We start from the raw sequence: 11,392 nt of genomic DNA, 5'->3' as shown, positions 1-11,392 counted from the left end.
TACAGGAAATCTAAACACGATTAAAAGTAAATTATTGATAAATACATTTTAAAATAATAAATTAGTATTTAAATATTATTTGAAATGTATAAATTAATTTAAATTAGATTAAATAGAATATTATTAATTTATATTAGTATTTGTTATGACTTTTAACGACATATAACATATCATATTGTCTATAATTTTTGGATTACTTTCAGATAGTTTAAAAATTATCTAATTGTTTTATTAGTTATGGGTCAAACAAGATCCAGGATTTGAAATTTTGCGAGTCCACTTTCAAAATCAGTTTTATCTTCTCGCTTCATTAACATTCTCTCGCTCATAGCACGGTTAAATAACTCAGCGGCTAAGAGTTTATCTTTTGTCGTCTCAGGTCCTGGGTTCGACCCTGGCTCATTCTCAGAACTTCATAAAACAGATATTAATTTGTAAGGCTATATAAGTCATAGTTGTCCAAAAAAAACATTCTCTCATTCATTGATTAAACATTTTTGTCTTTTCATCTTCTCTTTTATTTTCAGTATTTTTATAAACTTTATATCTAACCATTCACAATAAAAATTATTCTTATTTTGCGGTTTTCCAATATCAATTGATGTAACTGATAAATGTAAATATTAGATCGAAATATTTACGATGCTACTATATTTACAATTAATATGAGGTGGATAGATAGAAATATTATTGTAATACTTTTTAGATTATATTTTATATGTCAATCAATCTTAAATCAAAATAGCTATTTATTTAATTGATTTCTTATTTCATAATTATATCGTAGGTGATAGTTTGAAGATATACCCGATTGAGTCAAGTACTTTAATAAATTCTTCCTCTTTCGTCAAAAAAATTATGGGTCAAACAAAAATGGATCAAATTTTACTAAGATTCATACTTTACCTATCAAATTTGTGTGGGATAGTTGAATTAATTTAAGAGTAATTGACACTTGTACCCCACAAATTTAAGTGTTCTTTTTGATTTGGTCCTAAACAAATTTTTTTGTCAATATACACCCTAATATTTAAAAAACGCTTCAATATGCACCCTTTTGACTCATAATAATTTTGTATTGAAAAAAACAGTAGAAGGATGTCTACAGAATTACTATTTTACTCCTGTAGCCGTTAATTTTAACCGTCAACTTGATGGAAAATGTTCGAAAGGATGCATGTTGAAGCGTTTTTTAAATATTAGGATGCATATTGACAAGAAATTTTGTTTGGGACCAAATCGAAAAAGCGATTAAACTTGTGAGGTACAAAGTGTCAATTGCTCTTAATTTAAACATAATTTATCCTCCGAAAAATCTAAACATAATTCTATGTCCATACCTTTATGGTGTAGTGCTGTAATAATGTTAGCTAGTTGCTTAAATTAATTATACTAAAGCCATTGGTTTGATTTCATTACATATTCTACAACTGTACTTCTGGTTAGGCTACACATCTGTCCTCCTTACCCATGGACCACGAGGGAGACGCACCACCTTCCTTCTGGTTCCAACCTCCGCCAACTACTCAACGCCGTCGTTCCTCTTCCCCGACCTTAAATCCGGTGGCTTTGATTATAATTGTCCCCATACTTGCATTGATACTTATTGCTTTCATACTCATTCCTCTTCTTTCCAATGTATCTCAATTCCTTAAAGCTCCCACTTCAATTAAGAAAGGCTGGGATTCTCTCAACATTTTACTCGTTTTGTTGGCTATTTTTTGCGGTGTTTTGTTGAGACAACAAAACAACGACGACGCTTCGGTTCTCGATCCTGTGACTCAAAATGTTTCTGATCAGGAGGTCATGTATCATAATTTTCCTGAGGGAAGTGGTGCTGGTAAGCTGATGCGGAGTAGCAGCTCCTATCCAGATTTACGGTCCACCGAGAATAATAGAGCGTATCGGTTTTATGATGATTTTGACCTGAATATATATTCACAAGATCATAATCTTCATACTTGTGAATCCACATATCCAGCAATTACGAGACCTGAATCGTTGCCAGAGCCACAAGGAGGAGCAGCAGCTGCTCCGCAACAACCTTATGATGAACAAGCTCCTCCTCCTCAGCAGCTGCAGCCAAAAGAAGATGAGGCGCGACAACTAAAAGAAGATGAGCCTGCACCACCACAACAAGAAGAAGATGAGAAGCCACCAAAAGAAGATGAGGCTCCTATGAAGCGAAGAAGATCAGTGAGGAAGGAGTCTATGAAAAGACGAGCGGAAAGTAATCATCTGGATAAGACTGATACCAGATCATTGCCGGCGGAAAAGACTGAAATGCTACAAAGGAAAAAGAGCGGAGCAACAACGGAGATAGCAACCGCAATAGCATCCTTGTATAATCGTGCAAAGAAAAACAAGAAAAAGCTTAAGATACGAAACACATGCGATGATGCCACTATGATCAGATCTGGCTTTGAAGCCTCATCAATAACACCGTCGACGCCTCCTCCTCCACCACCTCCTCCGCCTCCGCCTCCATCAGTTTTTCACAACATGTTTAAAAAGGGAAATAAAAGCAAAAAAATTCATTCAGTATCCCCATCTGTACCACCACCGCCTCCGCCGCCCAACTCAATCTTCAGTAACATCTTCAAAAACACTACTGGAATAAGCAAGCGCTTCAATTCCACCACCATCCCGACCCCGCCTCCACCTCCGCCACCACCACGATCATCAATTCTCAACAATTTCTCTAAGCCTGCAAAAAAAATTGAGCAAACTTCCTCTCCACCTCCTCTGCCACTAAAACCACAATCGCGTCGCCAAAAACCTCCCCTGCCGCCCAAGACAAGCAATTACTATCAAACTACAGGGGCAAAGTCGCCGGTGGTTCCTGTTCCACCACCGCCGTTTCAAATGCAGCAGGCGTCGACGAGTGAGACACAGACACCAAGGGCGGGGGATGTTTTTTGCCCCAGTCCGGATGTTAACACCAAGGCTGATAATTTCATTGCAAGATTGAGAGACGAATGGAGAATGGAGAAAATGAATTCTCTCAGGGCTAAGCAATAGTATCACCGTCTTGTTAACAACTAGTTCTTGTACATACATACAATTCAGACATGCATCTTGAGCTAGCTACCTGAAATTTGTGTGGAGTTTCAGTTTGAATTTTTGGCTGAAAAATGCTTTGATGACTTCATATGATCAACAATTCTGCAGACTGCACTCTTTGATAATCACCATCTGCCATTGCTAACTTTTTAAAATTATGACCACTTGATCACCTTCTTTTCCAGTGCTTTGAAACAAAAAAATGGAAAAGAAATAAAAAGGCCGAAGATTATATTATTGCTCAACATAATTACATTCACCGATCAACTAGAATGTATCCACCATCCTAATGATAGTATATCAAGGGGAAAATTTTGAAAAAAATCATGGTGCCAACTACCAATGATAGATAGATGATATCTAAGTAAATTTGAAATGAGCAACCCAACTGCAGCCCACAAGGGAAAGTATAATCGCTTTCACCATTTGCTTGTTTTCTTCAGCAATCTCTCTGCATATCATGTTAGCAGAAACCACCAACGGCTACTCTAAATTTCTCGTGACAGAAATTTATATCTCTATAGATCTAAATTGATTTTTTCAGACCATTTGAAGATATCAGAATGAACTTTATCACCTCCAATGTCTTCTCCCATTGCCCCTGCGGCTACTCGTATAATATCTTCTATCAGTGCGAAATTCCCCATAATATCAACATGAGCACCACTTTGGGTTCCCCTGCCTTCCAGCAGATTGGCAGGAGGGGCATGCACATACTCTCTTATGTAAGTACGGATGCCTGAAGGATTGAACCGAGTTTTTCCTCGCCAACCTTTAGCACACATGTAACCTGCACTCAACACTGGAATGGTTTCATCTCCATCAACTGAATAAACTCCACCATGTAAACAACTTTCTTCGTTTTCACCCTCTGCAGAGCTATCAATCTGAAAAGGAATGTAGCACTCGGCAGCAGAGCTAAGTTTGTATACATATGCTCTTTCAGTCGGAATTCCAACTCCATACATAGAAAAAATTTCCACCTCTGGAGCATTTGGCAACCTGTTATAGCACAGCAAAAGAGTGACGCATGCGTCATAATATAGACTTGCTAAAGAAGTTTGAGTTTGACCACTATAGAAATGTCTGTTGCTTAGATAGGGTATTTATTCAAGGTTGAAAATATACACTGCTATAGTATCAGAGATCCAGATAGTTGACCAGAATCCAGATAATATGCCAAAGACCTTAAGGATGCCAAAAAAAAACCAGGAACCAAGCTTAATAAATTGCTAGTCACTTATATAAGACACCTTGATGTGGTCTTTAATATGCTTAAATTAAAAAAAAAATAGCTGAACTTAATAATCAGCAAGTATGTTACTAATGAGAAAATCAACATTCACTCACTTTGTCTCCAGGGGATTGGACCAATATTTGTAGTGTTCATATTTTTTGTCGTCCAAATTGTCTGCAATTCCGTATGAAAAGTGAGACCCGCCACGCTTCATCATCTTTGGCGCAACATAATGCAGCATATCCAAAATTGAATCAGCTGTATAAACTTTATAATCGGCGACAGCTTTAACACCCCCGATGCCCATATCACAGTACTCAGTCCATACATCACGGCATGTGTTTGCAAGGTTATTGCCTTTATGGGCATCCTACAAATAAACAAATTATTGTAATTATCATGTAACATAGGGAAAATATAGACATCTTGATGATGTACGGTTTCTGTTTCTAGAGAAGAGAAGTAGAAAAACATTAAAAAAAAGTGACATCAGTCTGCAAGCCTTAATCTAGTCTCTCGTCATTTCTTACTGAAGGTCGAGGATTCAAACCACAGTGGAAGCAAATGTGTGCTTCAGTATTCAATTTCTTGTAATCAACCTTGCCTAAAACAATATATTCTCATCAAGATTCAAGTACAATTTCATGTGCGTAGTTCCATGCAATAGTCTTGATGGGACCATTTAAATTTGATTAATAATAGACAAAGAAGTACTGAGTTAGGAGGTATGCAATAAAACTGCTTATATTTATAATGCTCAATTACATACAGAATCCTAATCTAAAGGAGCTGACTTCTGGATGCACCTATATTATCCTATAATAACAGAGTATTCCGGAGCATTAGAAGACAGAGGGAAGACAAAGGACCCATGAAACAGCAGGGAGGTAAGTGTTTTGTCATAGATAGCAGCTGCGATGATCATTCAAGAATATGGATTTCACTAGTCCTAGTTATACAGGCTAGAAACCACCAATATGGAGGATCTTATATTCCCATAATTATTTATTAAGGAGAAACTGATCCAATTAATGTAAAGAATATGGATTTCACTAGTCCTAGTTATACAGGCTAGAAACCACCAATACGGAGGATCTTATATTCCCATACTTATTTATTAAGGAGAAACTGATCCAATTAATGTATCTCGACAATTAAATGCCAGAGCCACTTAATGTATAAATATAAGAGTTGCTAGATCAGAATCCTTTTAGAAATTCATGCAAAGAAGCTTTTTAACAAGGAAGCCTTATCTCAAAGAAGCGAAGAACAATATCATATGGATTAAATTGTGTCCGTAGTGACATTAGGCAATGAAGCAGAGCTCGCTAACAGTTAAATATTACCCTGAATTCCATTCTCTGAATTTTTGATGAGGATTCTTGAGCCAAATCCTTTCCAAATGATATCATTCTGCCATATTTGACACAGTTTGCATTTTCTGAACTCTCTTCCCCAGTTTGACCTACTATCTCACTATCATTATTCATCAACTTTTGAACACTACATTTGTAGTCTTCCTCAGGTGACCAATCAAGATCTCCCCAGATGGTGTCCCCTCCTTTGGGTAACATAGACATTGTTGAGTCCCATGTTCGAGTCATCCTCATTATATGTTGTAGAGTCTGAAAATCCACACGACCTGGTGCAAGTGCCCTGCATAAGGAATATGATTTGATAACAGTACAGAAGAAAAGTACACTATTCAATTATGGTCGACAAAAATGGATCTAAGTTCTTTAAGTGCGTTAATATAAATGCATTTCTGACAAATCTAGGGTGGCTAGCTGAGCAAGATGTCTTCCATAAACTTTTGCAACTATAAAATGATATCGGACAAAAATTTAAGGACGCAGATGAACATGTAGGAAGAGGAACAAAGGAAGCAGAAGAATGTACAAGGAAGAATAAAGGAGACAGTAATTGAAATGATAAAAACAGAGTCGTTAAACAGAAACTTGTCCTTTAAAAATGTCTGCTTTGATTTACTTACATAAGGGCCTTGCAAGCAAATCAGGCACACACCATTTTATGGTCACATCGCCTTGCCACTAGAAAGCTACAGGAGATAAAGCAAGAGCCTATGCACGTAAAAAGTAGCAAACTGCTCAATTGCACTTTAGAAGTATCAATTATGCAGTGACGTCAGACCAATCCCAAAATAAATGAAACCTAGTTTTTTGGTCTCTCTTAGTTAGGAAAGATCTCGCATCTTGGTCACTATTGCTTTTTCATTGGAGTGGTTATTTATAATTCAACAAAAGCGAGGAGCAAAGTCATTACACCATTTGCAGGTCACTGCCTCCAGAGTATTAGTCTATGTAGTTTCATTATAAATAGTGATTTCTTCTTGTAATTGAGGCCAGCTATTGATATTGAACATATACTGGTTTGCGTTAGCATTTTAAGACTTGTTTGAAGGATATTTCAAAAAACCTATTATGTTACGGGTTCTTCAAAATCCTAAGGCATCAAGGAAAGGATTTACTAGTATCTTATATTATATTATAACACTCCCCCTCACTCAGAATCTCATTTTTGGGTCAAAAAGAGGACAAGGAGCACCCATCTTTGGGGGAAATAATTTGCCTTCATGTCCTTAATAAGTTATGAGAACACCAAAAGAGCCCATTATAAAGGTATAGTACAAGAACAGAAACTATGTACAAATTTACTAATTACTACGAGATATTCTAGGCCTAGGATGCAAGAAATAAATCTCAACGAATCAGGTAACTAAATGATTTGTTTCCTTGTAAAATTTTTACAATAAATAGGAAATCAGTAATTATTACCGGTTTCTTTCCTGTTCCCAACAGAACCCTCATCTCAAAACCATTGTCCCCATCAGTCTATACTTTATATATGTACAAAAAAAGAAGCATTTTTTGATGAATGATTTGATCTAATACAAAAGTAGTTACAAGGGTCTTGTCCCCTGACAACCGCGTGTTAGATAAGGGTTATCTAACACACTGTACGGGGGCCGTTAGATTTATATTTCAAGGGCCCAGATCCAATCTGAGATTTTAATGTATCCGCTATATATATCTGCGGATAGGGAAACTCCCTTCCGCGGAAAATATCCGCGGATAGAGAGTTTTCCCTTCCGCGGATACATTAAAAACCCAAGATTGGATCTGAGCCTTTAAAATATAGATCTAACGGCCCCCGTACAGTGTGTTAGATAAACCTTATCTAACACGCGGTTGCTAGGGAATAGGACCCTAGTTACAATACATGGGACTCTTTTTCGAATGAGTGAATGACTATAACACAGTTAAAGATATTCAATCATAAGTTTTTCACATATATCAGAAAAAAAAAACCCCTTAGTTTTGAGTTTTAAAACATATTTCAACTTTTCTGGTTTGGAACTCACAAGTAAACAAATGACAGAAATAACAATTAATTACTAGTTATGTAACAGTTTGAACTAAATGCACCAATATATTTTACCACCATTTTCTGCATACTGGATCACATAAATATATGGAAGAGCACGGAAGCAAATAACAAAACAAAAACCACACACATATTTACAAGAAGGACAACCTGGCAAAAGCTATATCCCTGGCCTCTGAAGAGAATAATCCAGTGACTGCCTTTGGTACTCCCAAAAAAGGTCCACCTATATTCATGATCGCCTTTATATGATTGGCACACCAGTTTGATCCACCTCCACCACCAACTGGAGCAGGTGCTTCAACCCATTTCATAAAATGCAGAAAGTACAGTACACCCATAGAATGTGGAATTACGACAACCTTATTCCCACCATTTGTAGCTACCATGAGTTCAATATTACTTTTTATCCTACTTAAGGTCTGGTCACGTACCTGGTCAAATCAATATATTCAGGATGAAGTCAAACATCCTGATGCAAGAACAAAATGGTATTCCACTATTCCAAGCTTAATATGGTATTGATCCATCAGAAAATTATGTAAAAATTTTAAACCCCTCAGTATTTTGTAACCACTTGTTTTAGTTTGATCGCATTTAAGAGGATCAAAATTTTCCTATGACTTATATTTTTTTAAGCTTTTGTGTGTCAAACGCATATAAGAGGATCAAAATTTCCATGTGGATAGCCCCCAATTCAAACCGAAGACATCTAACTTTAAGATCAAGTACCTAAAGATATTGTAACTTGGGTATAATCAACATAATTAGTTGACATTCAAAAACTCGGGCTCTACAGATTCACTTTCAAAACAGACTAAATTCACAAGAGTCAAAATGCAACAACGATTATAGGGTAATTTAGTCAAGAATCAACTTCTAGGCTATTTTGTTTTGAAGGATTATAGTCCCAGGCCAACCTGGCCTTAAAAGGAGATAACACATGCAAAGTCGATGATACAATCCTCAGAAATTAAATTAGAGATTAACCTCACTGTTCTGGAAGGACAGCCTCCAATCATATGCTGCCATGTACATATTCTTTTCTTCATATCCAATGCGAGCCAGATTAGCAATTAAAACCGCCCATACAAAATAACCTGCTGCAAAGTAATCAGCAGCTACAAGTCCAGATACAGGTCTAATTCTAATACCAGGAGGATCCAAGCCAGTTTCATTATCCAGTGACATGTGCTCAAGCCAACATAAAGGTCTACAAAATTGAAACATATGGAATAAATATTCAATAGATGAATAACAATGATTTACGGAGCTCCATTATTGAGTATTTACACATAGTATAGATATATATAACATTTTGCTATCACATATTCATAAGTCATAACAAAGTGACCATATATAGTCTGAATTGCTGAAGCATTTAGAAATTACTTTTACGCATCCTTCATTTGTCTTTTTCAAAAATCCTCTGTCCTGTTAATTAGTCTCTGAAGCAACTCTTACGGATTCAGAAATCAAGGTTTAGGAGTCCAAAACGTTAATAAACTCAGCTTATAGCATACATAACAATCAACCAGATTACTGTAATATGCTGGCAGAGATGATAAACCGTGAAACTGAAGATTGCTTTTAGTTCTTGCAGGAATATACTCCACAAAATTCGGCAAGTAAATAGAAAGATCAGTGCCTAATCTATTAGTAATATATATCATACAGTGAAGTAAACATGAAACTAATTATGTGCCTAACTGAGCACCGTCTCAGAAGCAAAACCTGGCAGGTGACATGGAAACTACAGGGAAATAAAAAGTAAAAGCCTGCAGTATCTGGTTGGAGGGAAGAAAAAATTCAGCAATATGTCAAAAACGAACAGATCATAGACAAACTATTATATTATAATATTCAGTTCCATAAAACAAGCCCTAATAATCCGATTCCCCTCATTCAATTCCATTTTGGTCCATAGATAAGGCCTCCTTCCATTTAAAAGATTCGACACATCCCAACTCCATAAAAATAATTATGAACCAGAAATAATAAGCCGTGCTAATATAACATATATACACATGTGTGTGCAAGTGATGTATCAAATGCAGGTGGAATCAGAGGATCAAGCCGAGTAGAGGACACGACGTCACTCATACTAATGCTTTGATTGATTATACATTTGACACTAGAATTATAAGGAACAATGTTACAACTGAATGATAATAATAATAATAATACCTTTTATAAACATCGCCAAAAGTACCACCCCAAAGCCTCATCCTAAACAAATCATCAGCACATTGATGGCCTTCCCACAATTCAAGGCCACCGGTAACAATCCCGGGAACGAAAACAACAGGATGCTTGGCTACAAACCCCTGTTTATGCAATTTCAAGCCAGGGGGGTCGGCTAAAGGACCCGTGATCGCTTCCGTGACATACTGAGGGATAGAAGCAGGCATTGCATTGTATAAAAACAACAAGAACCACCAAAAACAACAAATGAAGCCTACAAACCAACAACAGCTATCGATACAAGACCACTTTTTGACGACATTTTCATTTCGTTTTTGTATATTATAATTTTTATCAGGAAGCGGGGGGGCTGGGGGTTTATCTGGTTTATTAAATGATGGTGATGCCGACGACGAGGATGATGCTTCTCCGGATTGTGGTTTCTTTGTATCGGAACCACCCTTTCTACGCCTCGCTCCGGGCATGTTGAGTATAGACTAGTCTATGTATACGCAATTAGGGGATACGGAGACTCGCAAATCGACTTGGGCAGTTGAAGTGTCAGTGTTCCAGTTCCTGTACCAGAATGTGTTCAAAGAATTAGGGTTTGTCTCGATGTACACCCATATATAGTCCAACCAACTAAGTCGGATTTCCGGATTCTAAATCAAATTCTAGGAAATCTTAGTCACTCTGTGCCCTCGTTTGTTTATGTTATTTTTGACACGACTTCAAAAAAAAAAAATGTTATTTTTGACACGGTTGTTAAGACTCGTTTACAGTATAGTACAAGTACATAGAGTTAAGTTTGATCTGATACACATATTTACTGTAGTAACGTACACCACTATGTTCTGCAATTATAGAATGGCATAAAAACATTGCAAAATGTATGAAACTTGTTATTTTGTGAAATACATTCTATAAATATCACTATTTCATGAAAAATATTGAAAATCATTTATGTTCGACAAGTAGAACACATATGTTCTGTAATATGTAAATATGTAACATGTTTTGCAGAATAATGTGTTTTTCACTATTTAACTTGTAGAATGTTTAGGATTGTTAAAATTTTTAACAAAATATTATGTTTATAGTACATGATTTGCAAAATAACACATTTTGCAATGTTTTTATGTCATTCTATAGTTGCAGAATGTACGTGGTCTACGGTACTACAGTAAATATGTGGACTACATGGAACTTTGTTCTATTAAATTAGAGGAAAGTTTTATGATGACCGCTATTTCACCGGAGACTTCGGAGACCACGTATATTCTGCAATCAAAACACTATAAAATACATTATTCTCTAAAATATGTTCTACAAATATCATGTATTCATTAAAATTGTTGACGATCATCTATATTTTAATAAGTATATAATGTATGTTCTTCAAGTTGAGCAAATATTCTGCAAACTAAACATATTTCATAGAACAAAATATTTTGTAATGTTCCACATGTAAAACTTATATGATATTCAGGATTTTAAATGAAA

The 11,392-nt window shown here is 36.1% G+C and overlaps 2 protein-coding genes across 2 annotated transcripts; one reads left to right on the top strand and one right to left on the bottom strand.

Moving 5' to 3' along the window:
- The first annotated feature begins 1,470 nt into the window (after positions 1-1,470).
- On the top strand, positions 1,471-3,021 carry LOC108213470 (formin-like protein 5). Its single transcript, XM_017385265.2, has one exon. The coding sequence runs from the start codon at positions 1,471-1,473 to the stop codon at positions 3,019-3,021; it is 1,551 nt and encodes a 516-aa protein (XP_017240754.1).
- A 249-nt stretch (positions 3,022-3,270) lies between these two features.
- On the bottom strand, positions 3,271-10,508 carry LOC108213502 (phospholipid:diacylglycerol acyltransferase 1). Its single transcript, XM_017385302.2, has 6 exons — positions 9,893-10,508; positions 8,696-8,918; positions 7,856-8,139; positions 5,647-5,956; positions 4,414-4,670; positions 3,271-4,065 (listed from the first exon to the last, which is right to left on the bottom strand). The coding sequence occupies exons 1-6, from the start codon at positions 10,372-10,374 to the stop codon at positions 3,582-3,584; spliced, it is 2,040 nt and encodes a 679-aa protein (XP_017240791.1). The 5' UTR covers positions 10,375-10,508; the 3' UTR covers positions 3,271-3,581.
- Between the last annotated feature and the right edge of the window lie 884 nt (positions 10,509-11,392).

The sequence above is a fragment of the Daucus carota genome, chromosome 3 (genome assembly GCF_001625215.2).
Source record: "Daucus carota subsp. sativus chromosome 3, DH1 v3.0, whole genome shotgun sequence".
In the NCBI taxonomy this organism is placed as follows: Eukaryota; Viridiplantae; Streptophyta; class Magnoliopsida; order Apiales; family Apiaceae; genus Daucus; species Daucus carota.
Note: the sequence above shows the minus strand (reverse complement) of the source record. Positions and strands in the feature narration are given on the sequence as shown.

Coding starts and splice junctions, on each gene's coding strand:
- LOC108213502 (XM_017385302.2), bottom strand. CDS start 10,374: ATGCCCGGAGCGAGGCGTAGAAAGGGTGGTTCCGATACAAAGAAACCA. Junction 8,919..9,892: donor TTTGGCGATGTTTATAAAAG/GTATTATTATTA, acceptor TCAATTTTGTAG/ACCTTTATGTTGGCTTGAGC. Junction 4,066..4,413: donor TCCAATCCCCTGGAGACAAA/GTGAGTGAATGT, acceptor GTGCTATAACAG/GTTGCCAAATGCTCCAGAGG.
- LOC108213470 (XM_017385265.2), top strand. CDS start 1,471: ATGGACCACGAGGGAGACGCACCACCTTCCTTCTGGTTCCAACCTCCG.